The sequence below is a fragment of the Colossoma macropomum genome, unplaced genomic scaffold, assembly GCF_904425465.1.
Source record: "Colossoma macropomum unplaced genomic scaffold, Colossoma_macropomum, whole genome shotgun sequence".
Lineage (NCBI taxonomy): Eukaryota > Metazoa > Chordata > Actinopteri > Characiformes > Serrasalmidae > Colossoma > Colossoma macropomum.
Genome location: NW_023494797.1, coordinates 20,238,135 through 20,261,340, shown reverse-complemented (window position 1 = coordinate 20,261,340; position 23,206 = coordinate 20,238,135). Strand labels below are relative to the sequence as shown.

The 23,206-nt window shown below is 40.7% G+C and overlaps 1 protein-coding gene across 3 annotated transcripts in view; it reads left to right on the top strand.

Moving 5' to 3' along the window:
• Positions 1-14,151, top strand: part of phkb (phosphorylase kinase, beta) — a 177,651-nt gene extending 163,500 nt beyond the window's left edge. For 2 of the 3 annotated variants that reach the window (XM_036584480.1, XM_036584481.1), the window contains 6 exons: positions 3,927-4,129; positions 6,227-6,361; positions 6,748-6,877; positions 8,998-9,105; positions 9,768-9,908; positions 10,950-14,151. In XM_036584480.1, the coding sequence (XP_036440373.1) occupies positions 3,927-4,129; positions 6,227-6,361; positions 6,748-6,877; positions 8,998-9,105; positions 9,768-9,908; positions 10,950-11,087 (855 nt within the window). In that variant the 3' untranslated portion in view covers positions 11,088-14,151. The remainder of the gene's footprint in view (positions 1-3,926; positions 4,130-6,226; positions 6,362-6,747; positions 6,878-8,997; positions 9,106-9,767; positions 9,909-10,949) is intronic. The other variant, XM_036584479.1, reaches the window with a different exon arrangement.
• Positions 14,152-23,206: the final 9,055 nt, after the last annotated feature.

Genomic DNA, 23,206 nt, shown 5'->3' with positions numbered 1-23,206 from the left:
AATGGTTGCAGTAAAATAGTGAGATAAAATAAAAAATAAAGTAAAATAAAAAGGAGAAAAAGTTAAACTCAGCCAAATCATTTAAAAAAAGAGTTTTAGAGACTCCTGTAGTGAAGTCCAGCTCACTGGTGTTCTGGAGCTAAAAGCAAATTTTCCCAGTTCAGTAAGAACTCTCAGTACCTGACAGGTGATCCAGTCACTAGAGCGGGTCTGATGATTACTGTTATTGATCGATATCATAGATGAGATGTAATGTAATATAATACAATATAATATATTATAATATAATGTAATATAATATGATATGTCACTGCTGTCTGAACAAAACCTGATATCTCCAAAATGGTAACTTTACAGGAGATAGAAAAAACATACTGTGCCTGTAATGTAAATCAATGGAACCAGAATTTTTTCCAAGTCATTTTGGGTCGTTTCTTTTGGTCCATTCATCATGAAATTTACACTCAATGTAAAGAGCAACAGGCATTTTCAGATCATGTCAAAAACTGGTTTTGTTCCGACAGCAGTGACAATATATATTATTTGTAATTTGTAATAAAATTATTGGTAACACTTTCTATGAATGTCTCCTTTGTAAGCATCTATAAACACATTCATAACATGTTATAATGCATTAATAAGGAATTATAAACATGGCTATAAATATTTATAAAAATGCATTACACGTTATAGCCATGCTTATTATGCATTATGAATTGTTAACATAATGCATTATAAGTACTGATCATAACAAATTATAAGAGCTCATAAGTCGTATTTGTCCGCTCTAAGTAAAGTGAAGCGTACTGTACTAAAGCCTCCTCCAGTGTTAAGAGTGAGGCTTCAAGTTGAAGTATTTACTGAAGGATTTACTGAAACACTAAAACATTCACAGTAAAGCACATTACAGGCTTCAAATGTCAGAGTTTAAACTAGAGCTGCCATCAGTGTTTTACCCAATGTGGGAAAGGTAATGTTCACCACCGTTAGCTTGGTATTTGTCTTCACTTTACGCTCTCCAAGCTGGGACTGACTTCTTTGGCACTGACAGTATAACATGTTATCGACACTACTTATAATGCATTATATTAACAATTCATAATGTATAATAAACATGGCTATAAAGTGTAATTCATTTTTATAAATGTTCATAATTATGTTAATAATGCCATATGAATGCATTATAACATGTTACAAATGTGTTTATAGATGCTTACAAAGGTGACATTCATAGAAAGTGTTACCAAATTATTTATATCCAAATTAGATTGTAAAATAATAAAAATAATACATTGGCTTGTTTAATCACAAAACAACAAAACTAATAAACAAAAAAATTAAACTTGCATGGAGAGGAGAGTTCAGCAAAGGTTCAATAGGACCACTTCAAAACTTAGCTTTAAAAATAATCCTCCCCAGCCGCTGCACTGAGTTCTACACAGACCCTTCATTAACTGGATCTCAGCCCCTACAGCTTCAACTTGACTCCCACACAGTTTGGCTTGTGTTGCTTGTTGCCATAGCAAAGTGGTTTGGCTTATTAGCCAGGTTAGCTGTGAGATCACTGAGAGGAACATTTCACTGTTTGTCCAGATCATTGTAATGAGAAATGCACGGCGGTAACTTTAGAGGAGAAGCATTTTTAATTATGCCGATGTATCTCTCTGCTCTCGGGTATGAAAGTAAGTGCTTCTGGTTTTACGGCTTTGTAGTACATTCACTCCTTTATATCTGCAGGTTTCTGCAGAATTCAGTCTCACTGATGAATCTAATATACTTCTAGTGTTCGTACGATTCAGAATGGATGAGCAGTTATTCAAACATCAGTACAAACACCTTTTAGTGCTGAGTTACAGGCTTTTGTTTGGCCACACTTGGTCAGGTGACTCGTTTTGTTGATTCTTAAAGTGAAAATAAGTGAAAACTTTCTCCACAGAGAACTACGAAGCCCTGCTGGTGACATTCTGTATGAATCAAAACAATGAGTGGCCACGACTTAGTAAGATGTGGGAATGAGATCCTAATGCGTGGCTTAGACTTAGTAAGGTGTGGGAACAAGATCCTAATGCGTGGCTTAGACTTAGTAAGGTGTGGGAACGAGATCCTAATGCGTGGCTTAGACTTAGTAAGGCGTGGGAACAAGATCCTAATGCGTGGCTTAGACTTAGTAAGGCGTGGGAATGAGATCCTAATGCGTAGCCACAACTTAGTAAGGCATGGGAACGAGATCCTAATGCGTAGCCACAACTTAGTAAGGCATGGGAACGAGATCCTAATGCGTAGCCACAACTTAGTAAGGCGTGGGAACGAGATCCAAATTCATGGCCAAGACTTAGTAAGGCGTGGGAACAAAATCCTAATACGTGGCTTAGACTTAGTAAGGTGTGGGAACAAGATCCTAATGCGTAGCCACAACTTAGTAAGGCGTGGGAACGAGATCCAAATTCGTGGCCAAGACTTAGTAAGGCATGGGAACAAGATCCAAATTCGTGGCCAAGACTTAGTAAGGTGTGGGAACAAGATCCTAATGCGTAGCCACAACTTAGTAAGGCATGGGAACGAGATCCAAATTCGTGGCCAAGACTTAGTAAATCATGGGAGTAAGATCCTCTTGCATGGCCACAGTTTAGTAAGGTGTGGGAACGAGATCCTAATTCGTGGCCAAGACTTAGTATGGCATAGGAACAAGATCCTAATATGTGGCCAAGACTTAGTAAGGCGTGGGAACGAGATCCTAATGTGTGGCCTCAACTTAGTAAATCATGGGAGCAAGATCCTCTTGCATGGCCACAATTTAGTAAGGTGTGGGAACGAGATCCTAATGCGTGGCCACAACTTAGTAAAGCATGGTCTCATTCCCACACCTTACAAAGTTGTGGCCATGACTTAATTATCTTGTTCCCATGCCTTACTAAGTCTTTGCTATGCATTAGGATCTCGTTCCCATGCGTTAATAAGGGGTGGCCACGCATTATTTTTATTTATACAGGATCTCACCAGCAGAACGTTGCCACAACTTAGTAAGGTGTGGGAACGAGATCCAAATTCGTGGCCAAGACTTAGTAAGGCGTGGGAACGAGATCCTAATGTGTGGCCTCAACTTAGTAAATCATGGGAGCAAGATCCTCTTGCATGGCCACAATTTAGTAAGGTGTGGGAATGAGATCCTAATGCGTGGCCACAACTTAGTAAAGCATGGTCTCGTTCTCACACCTTACAAAGTCATGGCCATGACTTAATTATCTTGTTTCCCATGCCATACTAAGTCTTTGCTATGCATTAGGATCTCGTTCCCATGCGTTAATAAGGGGTGGGCACACATTATTTTTTATTTATATGGGATCTCACCAGCAGAACGCCGTAGAGAACACACCTCTGCTGTTTCTGTTTATTTGTTGAACTGAACGTACCGGGGGAAGAACATTACACATAAATTGTGGCCGGTGAAGAATTTATGGCACATTCTATATTTTACGTTTTTTTCTCATATGGTAACTCAGCAAAACCGAAATTCTGCAGTAAAATGTGCAGGAAATGCCATATTTAATTTTGCTCTCTGTGGAGGATGCGTTACCTTCTTTCACTTACAAAATTACTAAATATAATATTTGTAAACCAGAGGTGACCGTACATTTATTTAGTTTCAAGTCAAAACTGACCTTAACGGCTGTTTTGACTGTGAATGAGATGAATGAGGTGTGGTCTCTGACTCTCGCACAGTAGAAGCGTAAATATTTAAATAAGAGAGAACAGCAGAGTAGCAGTTTCAGCTGTTGAGGCCGAACGTCTGTAGCAGTGCAGATGTCCAGGAGCAGAAGTTTGGAGAAGATGTAGGCACTATCCTTAATGAAGCAACTCAGAAAACTCAGACGCTTTACAGAAAGCAGCGCAGTGACGCTGTTCTGGGATTGAACCTCTGTTGCTAGGTGACCCTGGGCCTTTTTGGGCACGAGGAGGCGGTGATCTCGAACCCACTGTCTCCTGGGGTCATTAAGGACATCATCTACAGTAAGTGCAGCCCCCACGGAGAGCGCGAGGCCGTCCTGCAGCAGGAGCTGGTCATCCACATCGGCTGGATCATCTCCAACAACCCCGAGCTGTTCAGCGGGATGCTAAAGATCCGCATCGGGTACGGCATCTAGACACCTGCTCGTTAAGGTGGTAGTTCGGCTAAAAATCTAATTTCTGCAGTGTTCCCCTTTCCTCAGATGTATGGGGTTTCTGACAGCGTGTGACGTAATGTCAACTATGAAAATGGACAAATGTTAACAATAATAGATAAAAATAGTAAAGTCTGTACTTTTGTCCATGTTTTTAGATAACGGTGCCAAAAACCACATAATCAAGTCAAATTGCATCATAATCAAATCGTATTTGAGGTTACTTAGCAATTCCACGTGGTTTGAGGTGGGTGTGAGATGATTTAGACATACAGTTAGCACCATGCTAATTGGTGAGGCTTAAGCTTCCATCGCTTGTTAGCTACATTAGCATCGTAACTCCAGCGTAAAACTAAAGAAGCTGGGGTCGAATTCACGAAAGCTTTCTTTAAAAAAACTTGGGAAGGTACTGAAGATAAACACTAAGAAGTTCATAGGAATGTTCTTAAATGCAATTCTTGAAAAAAACTCAAGTTCTCAATTATTCTCTTAGAAAAATCTTCATTTTTTTTGTGTTACATTTTACTGTGTACTGTAAGCGACTCAAGATACACAAGATAATAGCATTTCCTCATAACTTCTTTCTTAAGAATGAAGTCCAGAAAAAACACATTTAAGAAGATTTTCTTTAAGACACTTCCTTGAATCCCCAGATTTAAAATGCCGAATATATTTGACTGACGCAGTAGCGTAAATTAGATTTTTGGCCAAACTGTTTCTTTATCCTCTTGACTCCTTACAAGAAAATATTCAGTTACTGTGCAAAACTAAATAGAGTATTTCATTTTGCACAGTAACTGGAAAATGAAAAGTTTTGCCTCTGTACTCTGGTGCATTTCATTTGAAACAAATGACTATAAGGATAATCGTCACATCTCTATTGGGTCACCCGTATTTGAACTGTAGCAGTTTGGTAGTCCTTCATTTCAGGTGACCATTAGTAATTGGACAGTTGACTGCTATGTAGATTATTAGTGTTAGCTATGGATTAGATATTGACATTATATTCTAGTTCACACTGTTACAGTCTTTATTTTTTTTTCGTTTATATAGAGGTGAGTGATGTGACTATACATCATTAGCACAATTTGGGATCCACCAAAATTTCGGCCACCAAAGACTTTTGTAGCGGAAAGTGGTTGAAAAAAAAGCCAAAAAATGCAAAGAAGTTTTAAAATCTTAACACATAATCTGACTGATAATGAAAATGAGAAATAGTGATTAAAAACTATGTTTGTTTCATTTGTTCTCAGCACAGATGCACTCGAAGCATATTATTATTAAAGTAGCAGTGTTTTTTTATTTATTACTGACACTATAGCGTGGAGTAGAACCTACGGCGGCCGTCAGGTTTTCTGCCATCACCTGGCAAGATTTTGTTTTGCTTCTTCATGGTTTTCTTTATATATATATATATATATATATATATATATATATAAGCAATGAATCACAAACACAGCCTGTGTTCACATTAAAATTTGCAAATTACTCCCTCTGCTGGAGAAAAGTTAGACTGCTAGATGGACGTTCCAAAGCTACATCCACCTTACGTGGCCACACAAGTGTTAAGTCATTTCCATTCATTGGAAATTCCAAAGCATAGGTGCCTTGGAATTCAGCTTCCGATTAATTTTACATCTCTTAATACTTAATATTATTTTGTATTATATGTATTATTTGGTACAATAAATTACGACACGATAACATATTTCATATAACGTATTTTCATAATGCTGACGAACCACAGGCTCCTGAGCAGTGAGGCTCTTCATACTATTATCTAACACTCTTGTGTTACACAGCACGTTTCTTTTTATGTAAATGTACTGGTGCATTGTGTCTCTTTCAACGTATCAAAATAGTGTGGAAGTATTTTGATATTATACAGTATTATGCAGAAGTTTGGGCGCCAACAGTCAAATGACATGTTAATTATTTAACTGAAATGAAGCTACAATATTCTCTACACAGCATTTGTGCTATATTGTCCACCTCTAGCCATAAACATGAACATAGAAAGGGAGCAGAAACAGAAAGTGCGGTCTGATTCGCTGTTTTTGGTTCAGGTGGATCGTTCAGGCTATGAAACACGAGTTGGAGATCCGTGCTGGGGGCATGCGTGCCCAGGACATCTACCAGTTGTCCCCCAGCGACGTCAAACAGCTGCTTCTAGATGTGCTCCAACCCCAGCAGACCGGCAGGTAGACACAGCTCCACCGTCTGGCTCCGTTTCCATAGATACCTGCCAGCTCTACACATAATTAAAATTTAAATGTCTTGTTGGGAGTAATTTGATTTTAGTTTTTTTTTAAAGGTTACAAGGGTTAATTATTAATTTCCCTGAACAAATATTGGATTGACCTCTTTTTTTGGCAATTTCACACTCGCTGTGATGTAATTTCACTGGATCTTTTATCACTGTTTCATTCATTTGAGCTGAGTGAGGCTCGCAGACACTTTCCCAGTCTTTAAATACGGGTCTGCTTGCCAGTGTAGTTCAGTTCTCTTTGCAGGTCTTTAGATACGTCTGACTTTAAATTGCATTCAGATTTTAAATGAAATTAATTTGAACTTGTTTCCTCCTCAGATCGTGGCTGAATCGAAGGCAGATAGACGGCTCCCTGAACCGAACTCCGCTCGGCTTTTACGATCGCGTGTGGCAGATTTTGGAGAGAACTCGTAATGGCATCATGGTGGCCGGCCGTCACCTTCCCCAGGTAAACTAATTATATAATGAGCAGCCAGGTGTTCAGGTACACCTTATACTAACTCATCACACACACACACACACATACACACACACACACATATATATAGTTATTGTATTTAAAGGTATATAAACTTATATACAGTCTGTAGTTCAAGCAATGAATCACGAACACAGTCCACACAGTTTTATATAGTCTTTAGCTTACATGCTCTTTAACATGATTTGATTTAATAAAATTTAATAGAACTTGTGGGCAAATTACACCCCCTGCTGGAGAAACTTAATACTGCTAGATGGGAGTTCCAAAGCCACGTCCACATGTTTTTACATATTCTGTCATTATAGTGGAGGTGCTTTGAAATTCAGCTTTAGATGTCTTTGGGAGACCATTAAGTATTACATTTACATAATTTTACAGCTTTTAATACTTAATATTATTTTGCAAGCTGTTTAAAATTCAATATTAAATGGCATTTAAATGGTCTGGTTCTCTCAGTTGTTTTTTCCAGTGATGTGAAAAATAATAGCATACAGAATGTTGGACCAACAAAATACAGTCTGTTCAATTTAGCAATTTCAGGGACAATATTTTACTGTATCATGACAGATTATGTTACAGCATTCAACGGTGCCCAATCTGAGCATACTGTGGATATCTGAAGTACTTAAAAAGCTCATTTTTTGTAAAAAAAGAGACTGTAGTTGGTTTTATTTAGTCAGATTTATTACAGTTTGGTGTGAATAGTTGAATAAAAATCTCTGTAGTTTTTGATAGCATTTTTTTCAAATGTTGTTTATGCGTGTTCCAACTTATCAAACCTGAGAAAGATGAAATATTGCATGTCTAACATTAAAAAAAATACGAAATAAACAAATAAACTATCCACTGGGATCGTTTTGTGAGAGTTAGTTTAGCCATTTCCAAAGCTCTGCTGGAGGAAGTTCGGTGTTTACAGTCACCATCCAACACCCTGTTTATCTAATCAATCCTTCATTAATCTAAATCAGGTGCTGCTGATGGAACTGAACAAATCCATGCGAAGGCTGGAGTGCAGCCAAACCTGTGTTCCTCTAAACTTTAGTTCAAGGGTGCTCAAACTTCTAGTCTTGCAATATTTATGTCGGATCGAAGGCCAGAATAAAAAGCAGTGTGAAAAATATATTTTAAAGTTTATTTTGTAACATTGCACTATGTTTTGTCACTTTTGTCACTTCCAAAAATACAACTTTAAAAAGAAAATGAGAATTTAATAAGTTATTTAGAGTATAGAAATCTGTTTGTTCTCTCACTGGGTGAGGGGGTGGGGTTAGAGTAACCTTCTGGCCAAATCAAATGTCCTCACAGGGCCAAGTCATTAAGAAAATATTTTTATTTACAATATTATTTTTAAAATATTTAATGTATTGAATGTTTATAATGTAGTGTTCTTATTGGCAAGAAAACACTTTTTTTTGGCTGCTTAAGACTTTTGCACTGTACTGTATGTGTGATCGTAAGTCACGACCATTTTACACCCTCTATTGGTCTTTTAGAGGTAAACAGGCTGTTTTGTGGTGGGTACCTAAATGTAAATGACCTCTGTTCTGATTGGACACTGCATTAGGCTGAAACACTCCTTATGACTTGAATGGGCGGGGCTATACTGATGTAAGCTTAAAAAGCCTGAGAAATGTAAATTAGCTGCTTTGTAATGTTTTTGACACACTTAGAATTGGCCGGTCATTGCAAAAATTGAATGGTATGTCCATACTGTCTACTGCCCCATGCTGGTGGGGCTATTCATATTTCCAAATATTTGGATGGTCCAACACCTAAATAATCTGGTGGTCTTATCTTGGTTCATTTCCATTGATGAATGAGATAGAGGGGGGCTGATAATTGTGTAGTAGCAGGTGGGCTACTGTCTGTAACTGTAAACCTACAAAGTGCAAAAAAACAAAGAGGTGTTTCTGACAAAATGGCCAATAACTGTACGTCTGTGTCCACTTCATCCTCTTGTTCGGGAAGAGGAGAGTATTTCACAGCTCTCACGCTGTGATAAATATTTTACGCCTCAGCTGGAGCTACATCGCTGCGTCTGCTCCACTGCTGATAATTAAACTCATTTTCTTGTTGTTTATCTGCAGCAACCCACTCTGTCGGATATGACCATGTATGAGATGAACTTCTCCCTGCTGGTGGAGGACACGCTGAAGAACATCATACTGCCTGAATACAGGCAGATTATAGTGGAGGTGAGCCGGTCTGCTGCACACACTGTACCTCAAGCTTCACAGCTGTGTCAGGTTTATACACAGTAGAGCCGAAGCTTTAGTTCACACTTCTCAAACAAATAAGAGTAACTCACATTGTGGCTGTCAGAGCACATCCTTATACCTGCAGACCTTTACAGGAGAAGGAAGAACCCTTAACTTTCAATGTGAATTAGTGTGGAGAGATTTTCTTACAAAAATTAAAAACATTTCTAGCATTCTGATCATAACATTTTCACACAGTATTTAAGGGAAACTTTCAAATTGTTACAAAAAAAAGACAAAAGTTGAAAAAGGTTTCGTTCCAATACCAACAATATTTATCATACTTACATACAAGAACGTGTTATACATTATCTATAAAAATGGACAGAAGTATGGACAAAAATGTTCATCTTAAAGATGACTTCAAAGCTACTTTTACTGCTTTTAGCTATGCAGCATAGTTTTGTGTGAATAAACAGGCATGATGCTAATCGGTGGGGCGCAAGCATCCGTTATCTCTTCGCCTTGTCCAGTGCAAGCAAACTTCAGACAGCAGAAGGTGTGCATACTTCTGTTCAGCAAAGTGTTTGGATGTAATTGACACATTTCAGTTGGGACATCACACCCAGATGCCTATATAATATTTATCCTCCCTGCAGCTGCTGATGGTGGTGTCGATTGTTCTGGAGAGAAACCCAGAGCTGGAGTTCCAGGAGTCGGTGGATCTGGACCGTTTGGTTAAAGATGCCTTCGCAGACTTCCAGAAAGACCGTGGCCGACCTGAGAGGACTGAGAAACAGGTGAGTACATTCTTTCATTATAACAGCCACAAAACCGCTCTTCTCCAGCCTGCTCTGAGTTATTATTATGAGAAATAGTAGTAGTACTGCCTCACTGCACGAAGGGCCTGGGTTCGATTCCCCGGCCGGGTAACCAGGTTCCTTTCTGTGTGGAGTTTGCATGTTCTCCCTGTGTCTGCGTGGGTTTACTCCCACAGTCCAGAGACATGCAGTCAGGCCAACTGGACATGCTATCCCACCCAATGAATGCTGGGATAGGCTCAGCCCCACCTCAACGACCCAGAAGGATAAGCGGCTTAGATCATGTGTGGTGTGGGTGTGTGTAGTAGTACTACGGTTTATTTTATTGTAAGTTTTATTCATAATCTAGCTGATTTACTCTGAAAAGTGCTGGGACTTAAAATGAATTTGGGCAGAATTTTGAACAGAACTCACGCTGAGTTCATCTGATCCAGTGAGTTGATTCTTTTGGTTCATAATAACTAGAATTTAATTTGACTCAGCAGTTGGAAGAGAGGGGGAAAGGGGGTGGTGTCTGTGTTTGCATTGTCACTGATATTGACCAAGGCGCTAACGGGGCAATTACTGGGCTAATAGTCCAAAAAAATGACCCAATAAGCTCAACCTAGCACTTAGGTGGGAATAAGTCCTGCATTTCATGAAGGTGTTAATGGTGAGTCTGTGCTGCAGTAACAGCCTCTACTCTTCTGGGAAGGCTTTAGATGTTATACATTGCTGTGAGGATTTGATTGAGCATTAGTGAGGTCAGGTACTGATGTTGGATGGTCGGTTCTGGGTCACTCCAACTCATCCCAAACGTATTGGATGGAGCTCCATCACTCCAGAGAACACAGTTCCACTGCTCCACAGCCCAATACTAGGGCTTTTTTAATCCTCCTGGCATTGGCCATGGTGACGTAATGCTCTTGTGCAGCTGCTCCTAAATATCCCATTCTATCGGCGCTACATTGTGTGGTAGTACAATGAATTAAATTGTATTATAAAAGTATAAACATTGTTCTGGTTGTTTTTTCTCTGTAGGAGGACATGGAGGCGTTCTATAACACGCCAGCCTTGGGGAAGAAAGGCACCTCCAGCTACCTGACTAAAGTCGTGATGATCCAGCTGCTGCAGGGCGAGGTGAAGCCCAGCAAGGACGACCCCTGCTCCGTCAGCTAAACGGCCTGCGTCTCCACCAGCGCTGGACTTTCTCTCTGTGTGTCTTCAAAACGCCCACCGCTGTCCTAACGGACCACCACTCTCAGCTAAATCTGCCCAACGTGGGATTTCTTTTCTGCTTAGGCGCTTTTTCACCCCTTGCCCTCTGACAAACTACCGTGAACTCTTACATCTATTTTTAAAACTTACGCTTCTCTCACTTTTCTCTTACTGTAGGGGTTTTTATTTCAGTTTACAGCAGCAGAATACAGAGCGCTGTCTTTTTTTTAGATTTTACCTCAGACACCGTGAGCTGAGTTTGTAGCTGAACACGGTTAACAGATTTACACCTTTGCCTTGCGTTGCCGTCGTGACAAAAGGGTCTAACGATAACTTATTCGTGTGAGGAAACTTTGATGTAACAAGATTTTATTCTAGGCAATTTTTAAGCATTTCTGTTGGTCCGTTCATTATGAAATATTCACACAATGTAATGTGCAGTCAAATGGTGGGAATAATATTTAAAAAGTGAGTTATGAGGTTATATCATATCATATATATATGGAGACAACAAAACGTGTTACTTCTCACTGTGAACAGGAAATCCAAGGCAACACTGCACATGATATCTTGATACGTGAACTCATCTTAAATCTAGTAGGTATAGCTAATGTTTCTAATTCGGAGGCTAATAGAAGAGTTTTCAAATTATTTATGGACTTTTTTCAGTGTTTTAAGTAATTTAATCTCAGGTGATTTTACTTTTCAAGAAACAATGCTTAAAGGAGCCTTTCGTTCTAAAACATGCATTGTTATTTGTCATGTTAGTCATGTTACAGCCACCTAGCAACACCTTAGCAACCACCAGAGGTATAATAAACCAGTCAGAAACCCTAGTGGCTCCCTGGAATAACATGGGAACCATTTAGCAACACCCTTGGGATACCATAGCAACAACCAGGGATACCATAGCAACCATCTGGCAACACCCTAGCAACCGCCAAAGGTACAATAGCAACCAGTCAGAAGCTCTAGCATCTTCCTGGGATAACATTGGAACCATTTTGCAACACATTAGCAACCACCAGGGATACCATAGCAACCATCTAGTAACACCCTAGCAACCACCAGAGGTACAATAGCAACCAGTCAAAAACCCTAGCAGCTTCCTGGGATGACATGGGACCCATTAAGCAACACCCTAGCAACAACCAGGGATACCATAGCAACCATCTAGCAACACCCTAGCAACTGCCAGAGGTACAATAGCCACCAGTCAGAAGCTCTAGCATCTCCCTGGGATAACATTGGAACCATTTAGCAACACCTTAGCAACCGCCAGGGATACCACAGCAACCATCTAGTAACAGCCCTATCAACCACCAGAGGTACCATAGCAACCAGTCAGAAGCTTTAGGAGCTCCCTGGTATAACATTGGAACCATTTAACAACACCCTAGCAACCACCAGGGATACCATAGCAACCATCTAGTAACAGCCCTATCAACCACCAGAGGTACCATAGCAACCAGTCAGAAGCTTTAGGAGCTCCCTGGGATAACATTGGAACCATTTAGCAACACCCTAGTAACGACCAGGGATACCATAGGAACCACCTAACAACACTCTAGCAACCACCAGGGATGCCATAGCAAAAACCTTACAACACCCTAGCAACGACCAGGGATACCATAGCAACCACCTAACAACACTCTAGCAACCACCAGGGATGCCATAGCAAAAACCTTACAACACCCTAGCAACCTCCAAGGATACCATAGCAACCACCTAACAACACCCTAGCAACCAGTCAGAAACTGTAGCAGCTCTCTGGGATAACATGGGAACCATTTATCAACACCCTAGCAACCACCAGGGATACCATAGCAACCATCTAGCAACACCCTGGCAACCACCAGAGGTACCACAGCAACTAAGCAGAAACTCTAGTAGCTCCTTGGTATAACATTGGAACCATTTAGCAACACCCTAGTAACGATCAGGGATGCCATAGCAAAAACCTAAAAACACCCTAGCAACCACCAGCGATACCATAGCAACCACCTAACAACACCCTGGCAACCACCTTGGAAACCTTCCTATTGGTAACATCGTCTCCTGCTTTTGTCAGATAGCCAAGCTCATGTAAAGCTCTTGTAGTTTCATAGGGCTACCTATGTAAGCTTTTCATGATAACTCACATAAACCATATGGCTTATGAAGGCATCATGTAGCCTTATGAACGCTGCCCTTCAGTAAAGCGTTACCGAACAATCCCATAATGAGATTCCCATAATAAATTCACTAGTATTAAGATGATTTCACTTTATAAGGTATCATTTCAGCAGGGAATATATCCAGCCTCTCCAACGGTCCGGTAAGCAGTGCATTACAGAATATTTTAGTGTTTTTAGAGCTCTGCATGTTTCCTGTTGTGCATGGAGGGCCATCAGTGTTGGAAATGCAGTTAGTGTAGATAAAGAACGGTGTGTTTTGAAGTGTATTCATAGGTGCCCTTTTTTGAAAAGGGGTCACAGCCTCAGTAAAAGGAGAAAAGGTCGCTGTGCACATTTTAAAAGGGTTTCGGGCCGTCTTGCCGCAGCACCGGGCCTCCATTAGTTGACTTTTTAGTTAGAAGAATAGAGCAGAAATGTATTCAGTGTGTCACTGTGTGTGTTTGTGTGAGTGTGTTTGACTTTTTTCTTCCTCTTTTTTTTCCATGCAATTTACTGTAGAAAAGAAATAAATGCTAATTGCTCACCTGCATACTGATGTGTTCTCATCTCTTCAGAAGAGAAGCTTTAACATCCCTGATAACTAAAGCATCTGCAGAAAACTATCAAAATAAAGTGTTTCCATCATGACTAAACTCTGTTTTTACGCCCCCTTATATCTACTATTAGTGATCAACACCATCATTATCAGAATTATATATTTCTCCATCTCCTTTTCTTTTCCCTTATTTTTCTGTGATTTTTTTTGTTCATTGATTCATCCCACGGTTTTCAAGATAGCAACATCAAACCAACTCCAGATTCTTCTGTCTGACTTTGGGATGTGGGTATACAGCTTTTTGACTGGACGTACGGTTTCCATAGGAACGAATGGCAGAACTATGTGGTCAAAGCTTTGTGCACCCCTCTTATTATACCATGTGGTATACCATAACAACCATCTAGCAAAACCCTAGCAACCACCAGGGATACCTTCGCAACCATCTACCAACATCCTTGCAACCACCTGAGATACCATTGCAACCACCTACCAACACGCTAGCAAACACCAGGGATACCCTAGCAACCATCTAGCAACACCCTAGCAACCACCTAGCAACACCCTAGCAACTGTGTGAACTACCACAGCAACCATCAACCAACAGCCTGGGATAAACCACCTAGCAACACCCTAGCAACCACCTGGGATAACATACAAGCTGCTTACCAACACTCTAGAAACACCCTATCTGAAATACCATAGCACCCATCTAGTAACACCCAAGCAATCACCTAAAATTCTATTGCAACCGCCTAGCCATGCCCTAGCAACCACCAGAGATACCATAGCAACCATCTAGCAACATCCTAGCAATCACCTACAACACCCTAGCAACCACCAGGGATACCATAGCAACTATCTACCAACATCCTAGCAACCACCTGAGACACCATTGCAACCACCTCACAACACCCTAGCAACCACCAGAAATACCATAGCAACCATCTAGCAACATCCGAGCAACCACATGAGATACCACTGCAACCACCTAACAACACCCTAGCAACCACTAGGGATACCATAGCAACCCCCTACCAACATCCTATCAACCACCTGAGATAATATTGCAACCACCTAACAACACCCTAGCAACCACCAGAGATACCATAGCAACCATCTAACAACATCCTAGCAACTACCTGAGACACCATTGCAACCACCTCACAACACCCTAGCAACCACCAGAGATACCCTAGCAACATCCTAGCAACCACCTGAGGTACTATTGCAACCACCTAACAACACCCTAGCAACCACTAAGGTTACCATAGCAACCACCAGGGGAACATACTGGGAATAGCTTAATCTGTGCAATCACTGCATTTTCTTCAGGAAGTGCACTTTTCTAGCTATTATTATTATTATTATTATTATTATTGTTGTTGTTGTTGTTGTTGTTGTTGTTATGTACTTGTAGCATATGTCCAAATCCTTGTTAAAATTCATGTACAAAGATACAGAAAATATATACAGAGAATAAATAAATTGAACTGCTAACCTGTAAAGTTTTCTCATCCCTTTAAAAGGACAGACCTTTACGTGGCTGACACTGACAGAGCCGGAGGAGACGTGTACACGAGGCCGTGCATCAAAGCAGACATGCTGTGTTTGTTGGGGTGTGCGTTTGGCCCTGAAGGTGTGTTTGTGTGGCTGTCACAAACAAACCCTCGTGTCAGAGGAATAAACAGAACTTTCACCTACTGCATAAAAGAAGAGGAGCATGACAGAGCGGAAGCTTCAGCTTCTTCAAAACTCCTTCACCTCAGCGAAAGGTCTCCACGAACGGAATGAAGAAGGTATTTCTGAGGCCAGATGTTGCTGTAGGGTCACTTGTGGTCATGGCTACAAGAAATACTCCTTTTCTGTGTTTTTATTTCTGTCTACTTGTGAAACAGAACAACACGCTGGCTTGTTTAAAGGGCCCATATCCAACGTTTGTGTTATTTTGTTGAATTGCAGGATTGAAATGTGTTGAACGTCCAACTCGTGTGCACTTGTGATGATTTGTTTATGTTGCACAACTTTGAATTAATTTTTCATGAATATTTTCACACATCTCTAGCAGTTTACCTGTGACTGTACCTTTAAAACTCACACACCGATCAGGCATAACATTCTGACCACCTCCTTGTTTCTGCGCTCATTGTCCATTTTATCAGCTCCACTTACTATATAGGTGCACTTTGTAGTTCTACAGTTACAGACTGTAGTCCATCTGTTTCTCTGCATACTTTGTTAGCCCCCTTTTACCCTGTTTTTCAGTGGTCAGAACCCCCATGGACCCTCACAGAGCAGGTACTATTTGGGTGGTGGATCATTCTCAGCACTGCAGTAACACTGACGTGGTGGTGGTGTGTTAGTGTGTGTTGCGCTGGTCTGAGTGGATCAGACACAGCAGTGCTGCTGGAGTTTTTAAACACCTCAGTGTCACTGCTGGACTGAGAATAGTCCACCAACCAAAAATATCCAGCCAACAGCGTCCTGTGGGCAGCGTCCTGTGACCACTGATGAAGGACTAGAGGATGACCAACACAAACTGTGCGGCAGCAGATGAGCTATTGTCTCTGACTTTACGTCTACAAGGTGGACTGACGAGGTAGGAGTGTCTAATAGAGTGGACAGTGAGTGGACACAGTGTTTAAAAACTCCAGCAGCACTGCTGAGTCTGATCCACTCGCACCAGCACAACACACACTAACACACCACCCACCACGTCAGTGTCACTGCAGTGCTGAGGATGATCCACCCAAATAGTACCTGCTCTGTGAGGGTCCATGGGGGTCCAGACCACTGAAGAACAGGGTAAAAGGGGGCTAACAAAGTCTGCAGAGAAACAGATGGACTACAGTCTGTAACTGTAGAACTACAAAGTGCACCTATATAGTAAGTGGAGCTGATAAAATGGACAATGAGCGTAGAAACAAGGAGGTGGTCATAATGTTATGCCTGATTGGTGTATATGTAAATGAGATCTGTACTGATTCGCTCCCTGCATTGTGCCTAGTAGGGTATATGTAAATGCATTGTTTTTTTGTGACATCACAAAAAATAGGTTAAAATTGGGGGTGATCTTTGTGTATGTGGACTGAGTAGACTTGGAAATGAATGATATGTTTAGGAACTTTAACAGTGTTTACATACAACATGGCACTTTTATTAAAAAAAAATAAGCGAAAAGAATTCTTTGATATGAGCCCTTTGAAATCTGATTATTCATATTATTATTCATTCATTTTCTTGTTCTCTCATTCACTCGTTCATTAGGACAAAAGACCTCCATCTCCCCGCTGTCAGAAACGGATGATGGTCTGAAGAACATAAGGTAAGGTTGTCTGCCTTAATGTAATCAAGTTGTCATCTTCCTTTTGTGTTATCTCACAACGCGTCATTAAACTCCAACAGAACATACCTAAATTAATGTGGGCTCCAGTGTTGCCTAGGAATAAATCAGGCCATCCTCTAGAGGGCGGCTATAAAGAGTCTAATGTTTTTCCTTAAAGAACCCTCATAAAAGTTAACAGGGCTTTAAAGTCAAAGCCTGTCTGCCACTGGCAGCATTGAAGCGTTTCCTAATGGCCAATCTGTCTGGAACATTAGGCAGTGACTGGCAGTCGCTGTTCTTCCTCTCTGCCCACCGTCCCCCCTACCGTTTCTGCTCTGTGGGGGCCGTGAAGGTCACCCAGCAGCAACGGGACACGTAGGTGACGGGTGCTGTTGTCATGATTATCTGTTCAACACAGTAGCAGTACGTGTGCAGTCACTAAAAGCACGGAGGAGGCTCAGGAGCAAACACAGGTTTTCATTATAGCTCTGATATTACAGCATACACCCACCGGCCGCTTTATCGGAAACCCAGTCCTTGTAGCTCCACCTTGCATGTGTTTAGACTGTAGCCCATCTGCTGATTCACAGGCTACACTCTGTAATTGTACACCTGTGTAGTGGACCTGTAAGGGTAAGTGTTTCTAATAAAGGGGCCAGTGAGTGGAAGCAAAAAGTGGTGTTTCTAATAAAGTGGCCAGTTGTTGGTGGTGGGTGTTTCTAATAAAGTGACCAGTTGGTGGTGGTGGGTGTTTCTAATAAAGTGGCCAGTGAGTGGAAGCACAAGGTAGGTGTTTCTAATAAAGTGGCCAGTGAGTGGAAGCACAAGGTGCGTGTTTCTAATAAAGTGGCCAGTGAGTGGAAGCACAAGGTGGGTGTTTCTAATAAAGTGGCCAGTGAGTGGAAGCACAAGGTAGGTGTTTCTAATAAAGTGGCCAGTGAGTGGAAGCACAAGGTGGGTGTTTCTAATAAAGTGTCCAGTGAGTGGAAGCACAAGGTGGGTGTTTCTAATAAAGTGGCCAGTGAGTGGAAGAACAAGGTAGGTGTTTCTAATAAAGTGGTCAGTGAGTGGAAGCACAAGGTAGGTGTTTCTAATAAAGTGGCCAGTCAGTGGAAGCACAAGGTGGGTGTTTCTAATAAAGTGTCCAGTTAGTGGAAGCACAAGGGAGGTGTTTCTAATAAAGTGGTCAGTGAGTGGAAGCACAAGGTAGGTGTTTCTAATAAAGTGGCCAGTGAGTGGAAGCACAAGGTGGGTGTTTCTAATAAAGTGGCCAGTGAGTGGAAGCACAAGGTAGGTGTTTCTAATAAAGTGGCCAGTGAGTGGAAGCACAAGGTGGGTGTTTCTAATAAAGTGGCCAGTGAGTGGAAGCACAAGGTAGGTGTTTCTAATAAAGTGGCCAGTGAGTGGAAGCACAAGATGGGTGTTTCTAATAAAGTGTCCAGTGAGTGGAAGTACAAGGTAGGTGTTTCTAATAAAGTGGCCAGTGAGTGGAAGCACAAGATGGGTGTTTCTAATAAAGTGGCCAGTGAGTGGAAGCACAAGGTAGGTGTTTCTAATAAAGTGGCCAGTGAGTGGAAGCACAAGGTAGGTGTTTCTAATAAAGTGGCCAGTCAGTGGAAGCACAAGGTGGGTGTTTCTAATAAAGTGGCCAGTGAGTGGAAGCACAAGGTGGGTGTTTCTAATAAAGTGGCCAGTGAGTGGAAGCACAAGGTAGGGTGTTTCTAATAAAGTGGCCAGTGAGTGGAAGCACAAGGTGGGTGTTTCTAATAAAGTGGCCAGTGAGTGGAAGCACAAGGTAGGTGTTTCTAATAAAGTGGCCAGTGAGTGGAAGCACAAGGTGGGTGTTTCTAATAAAGTGGCCAGAGAGTGGAAGCACAAGGTAGGTGTTTCTAATAAAGTGGCCAGTGAGTGGAAGCACAAGATGGGTGTTTCTAATAAAGTGTCCAGTGAGTGGAAGCACAAGGTAGGTGTTTCTAATAAAGTGGCCAGTGAGTGGAAGCACAAGATGGGTGTTTCTAATAAAGTGGCCAGTGAGTGGAAGCACAAGGTAGGTGTTTCTAATAAAGTGGCCAGTGAGTGGAAGCACAAGGTAGGTGTTTCTAATAAAGTGGCCAGTCAGTGGAAGCACAAGGTGGGTGTTTCTAATAAAGTGGCCAGTGAGTGGAAGCACAAGGTGGGTGTTTCTAATAAAGTGGCCAGAGAGTGGAAGCACAAGGTAGGTGTTTCTAATAAAGTGGCCAGTGAGTGGAAGCACAAGATGGGTGTTTCTAATAAAGTGGCCAGTGAGTGGAAGTACAAGGTAGGTGTTTCTAATAAAGTGGCCAGTGAGTGGAAGCACAAGATGGGTGTTTCTAATAAAGTGGCCAGTGAGTGGAAGCACAAGGTAGGTGTTTCTAATAAAGTGGCCAGTGAGTGGAAGCAGAAGGTAGGTGTTTCTAATAAAGTGGCCAGTCAGTGGAAGCACAAGGTGGGTGTTTCTAATAAAGTGGCCAGTGAGTGGAAGCAGAAGGTAGGTGTTTCTAATAAAGTGGCCAGTGAGTGGAAGCACAAGGTGGGTGTTTCTAATAAAGCGGCCAGTGAGTGAAGACAGTTGGCGTCAAAAAAGTGGCCAGTTAGTGGAAGTACAAGGTGGGTGTTTCTAATAAAGTATAATAATTGTTATAATTGTAATAATTAATGTTGCATTAGTCCTGTTTATATGCCGTTCAGTGGCATATAAAAATTGCTATGAATAATGATTAATACCCATCAGAAAAATGTCTGAAATGAGATCTTTGGTTTCATAATGACAATGAATGTTGTTCTTTTGTAGAAACTCTAACCCACACAGCAATGAATCTTCATCCCACAGTGAGCCAAACCTCAGTCTTTCATTTTACCTTAAAATCAATGTTACATTTGCTGTGGAAATCGGCTCCATTAGAGCCCTGCTGTGCTAGTTCTACAAATCCTGATCAAGTCCCAGGGCTTTTTCTAGTTATAATAAAACCTTGTTTTTTTGGCTCAAAGTTGTTATGCTGACCATTTTCCACCCTCGCCGAGCGCTTGGGAGGTGGACTTGAATTCTGAGAAGCAAAGCTTGTTGTACCAGTTTAGGAAAGTAACCTGATGTTCTTTGTTTTTGGAGAAGAGGTTTGCAGTGGGGAACCCCACTAAAGGCCTATTGATTTCTGGAAAGTGAAAAATGTGGGTCTGTAGTTCAATTTTATGTAACAGAATCTGGGTGTAATTAAAGTCCCCAAGTATTGACATACAAACCCAATTCCAAAAAAATTAGGACAGTATGTGAAATGCAGATAAAAAAACAGAATGCAGTGATTTATAAATCTACTTTGGCCCGTAATTAGAAAAAAGCTGTACTAGGGCAGAACATTTAATGTCTTATCTTCTCAACAACATTGTTTTTTTGTGAACATCTGCTCATTCTGACATCGATGCCCGTTACACGTTCCAAAAAGTTTAGACAGGGGCAACTTAGGACCTGAAACTTTGTAAAATGTTCAAAAAACATCTTAAACAGGTCACGCAATCATGCTCGGATATAAAAGGAGAACCCAGGAAAGCCCGAATCCATTCTGTGATCAATAATTACATAAATATAGCCTCAAAAAGCCGAAATCATTTGAGTTTCAGCTCAAGCTAGCATGAAATGAAAGGTGTTAGCATGCTAATCAGTGAATGAGTTCCATATACTGGTTGTGTCAACCCTGAAATCTGATTTTGTCTTTGCACTGAGCCGCTAATCAGTAACAGGTGGGTTATTGGTGTCAGGACATGGTGCCAGCTATAGTTGGAAGGGAATTCCTGGGAAATAAACTGCTTTGGCATCCATCTGTGCCAAGTATTTCCTGCTCCTTGACTTACCGTCTGGCAAAATGTAGTCCCAATCTGATCTTATGTAATTTTTTTCCCAGATGCTCCTCGTTGAGCAGGCTAGCAGAGCCAGACGTGGTCTCATACTGAGAGGACACATCAGAGAACAACCTGCACTCAAAAAAATATTTAAGCCCAAAAGTTAAAACTTATTTTAATTTCGTCAATTTTCCATTTAATTTAAATACATGAATCCCATGTAAAAATTGTATTATAATTTATGTTTCTCCATCATGTTCAATAAACCTGAATGAATTAAACAGTGTTTGTATTAGAAGTACTTGTAGGATTTATGCAATACAATTACATAACATTTATTTCTAAAGAGTTAATAGTACCTTCTGCATTCACAGCACAATTACTTAGACTGTGTAAATGTATTGAGGCCATACATGTTTTTACATGCATACATGCAAACATGTTTTTTCTGCCATTTTAACTGCAATAATCTAAACATGACTATGAAATATATGATTTAAATGACAAAAAGAAAACAAATGCCAAATAAATAATATAAAATATATAATGAAAGTTGTGGCCCCCAGGAGTCGCGTCACTGGTGTCACCGCGTAACAAAAAACTCTTATTTTGAAATAAAAGTCACACTGATGACATCACTTGACCTCCTTTTACCTGTTTTCTGAGGATCTACGAAGAAAAGCACATGGTGAGTCCACTGAGTCTTTCAGTTATCAGAGATTTTCTCATTATAGCATTTATCATTTTATGGCTCACCTCATAGTCAGACCTTCCACCAGGGGACCCCCTAAATTTAAACCCTGCCATATACAAACCAGATCCATCATTCTGCCCTGTGGCTGATAATCAGAGCATGTGCACACACAGATAACTAGTTACACAGTTTTATTACATTAAGCAAATATAAAAGTGTCAATTACACAGCAGTGCAGGATGTTTGAGGTTTACATTTGCATAATAAAACATTACTGTTGTTACTAAATCTCCTCCAAAATCATAAACAAAGGAAAAATTGCCTTAAATAGAGTGACTTGTCTGCATAATTAAGTGGTTGAGATGTAAACAGGGTCATTCAGAGTGGTTTGGTGTGAAACGCTCTGTTCTAGAGAAACATACGGAGTCAGAACTGTTCACAGTGGTGGTGATAGGAACCAGACGTCCACCTCTAAAAGCTCCCTCACAGAAAGTTCCTACATGAAATGGTTATGAATTCACTGCCTGATGACTGAGACACTGTTTTATGATAGTTTTGAGAATATTTTGGCCTTAAACATCCATTCACAGTAAAATAGTCCCCAAAGAAAACCTTTTTTTCAGATTTTCCACTATTTTCCATCATCAACATTCCACATAAACACATATTCCTCATGAACACACATGTAGGTTCACTTTTGGATAGTAAATAAAATGGCTGTATTTGTGTTGTAGTCATGGTGACCCCTGGTTCTTAATGTCTTTGCTTATATCATAAGCAAAGCTGTTGAATTTCACTTTAATTTCAATGTCAATACAAAACGAGAAGCTCTGGGTCATTTCCGTCAGTCCATTCATCATGAGATGTTTGCACAATTTAAAGAACATCTGGCATTTTTAAATAGTGTAAAAATAAGCTAAAGATTTAAGAGGTTTTAATGTAAAAACATTGGTAAAAGTTCCAGATATTTAATAAAATCTTAGATATATGCACATCCTACTGAATGACAGGCTTTCTAAAAACATAGTACAGAGTTTAAAGGCACAGACCTGTTGAAAGTTTTCCAGGGAAATCCTCCCATTTCCATTCTTACACAAAGCATATCTGTGTCTGACAGTATTTTTCTGTGCAAAGTAGTCCGTCATGCTGGACCTGATACTTGAGCCACGTCCAGCTCACTCCAGTGTCTGTTCGAACATTGTTTGTCTTTTCTGGATCAGCACTGTGTCGAAGACCCCATGAAGCCAAAGCGCAGCGGTTGAAGCTACTAATGTCCCATCTTCCCTGCATTCTCCATCCATTCATGTCCTCCTGTACCGAGAGTTATCCTGCAATGCTAACAAGACTGCTAAACCCAGCCTCGTCCATCTCTCAGTCCTGTTTTTTGTTCATGTTCCGGCTCTCATTTGTTGCTATTGTTTTAGTGGTATTTTTTTCAAACAAATCTATCGCATCATCTAAATCTGATCAACATGTGAAAACAGGAAAGATTCCTTT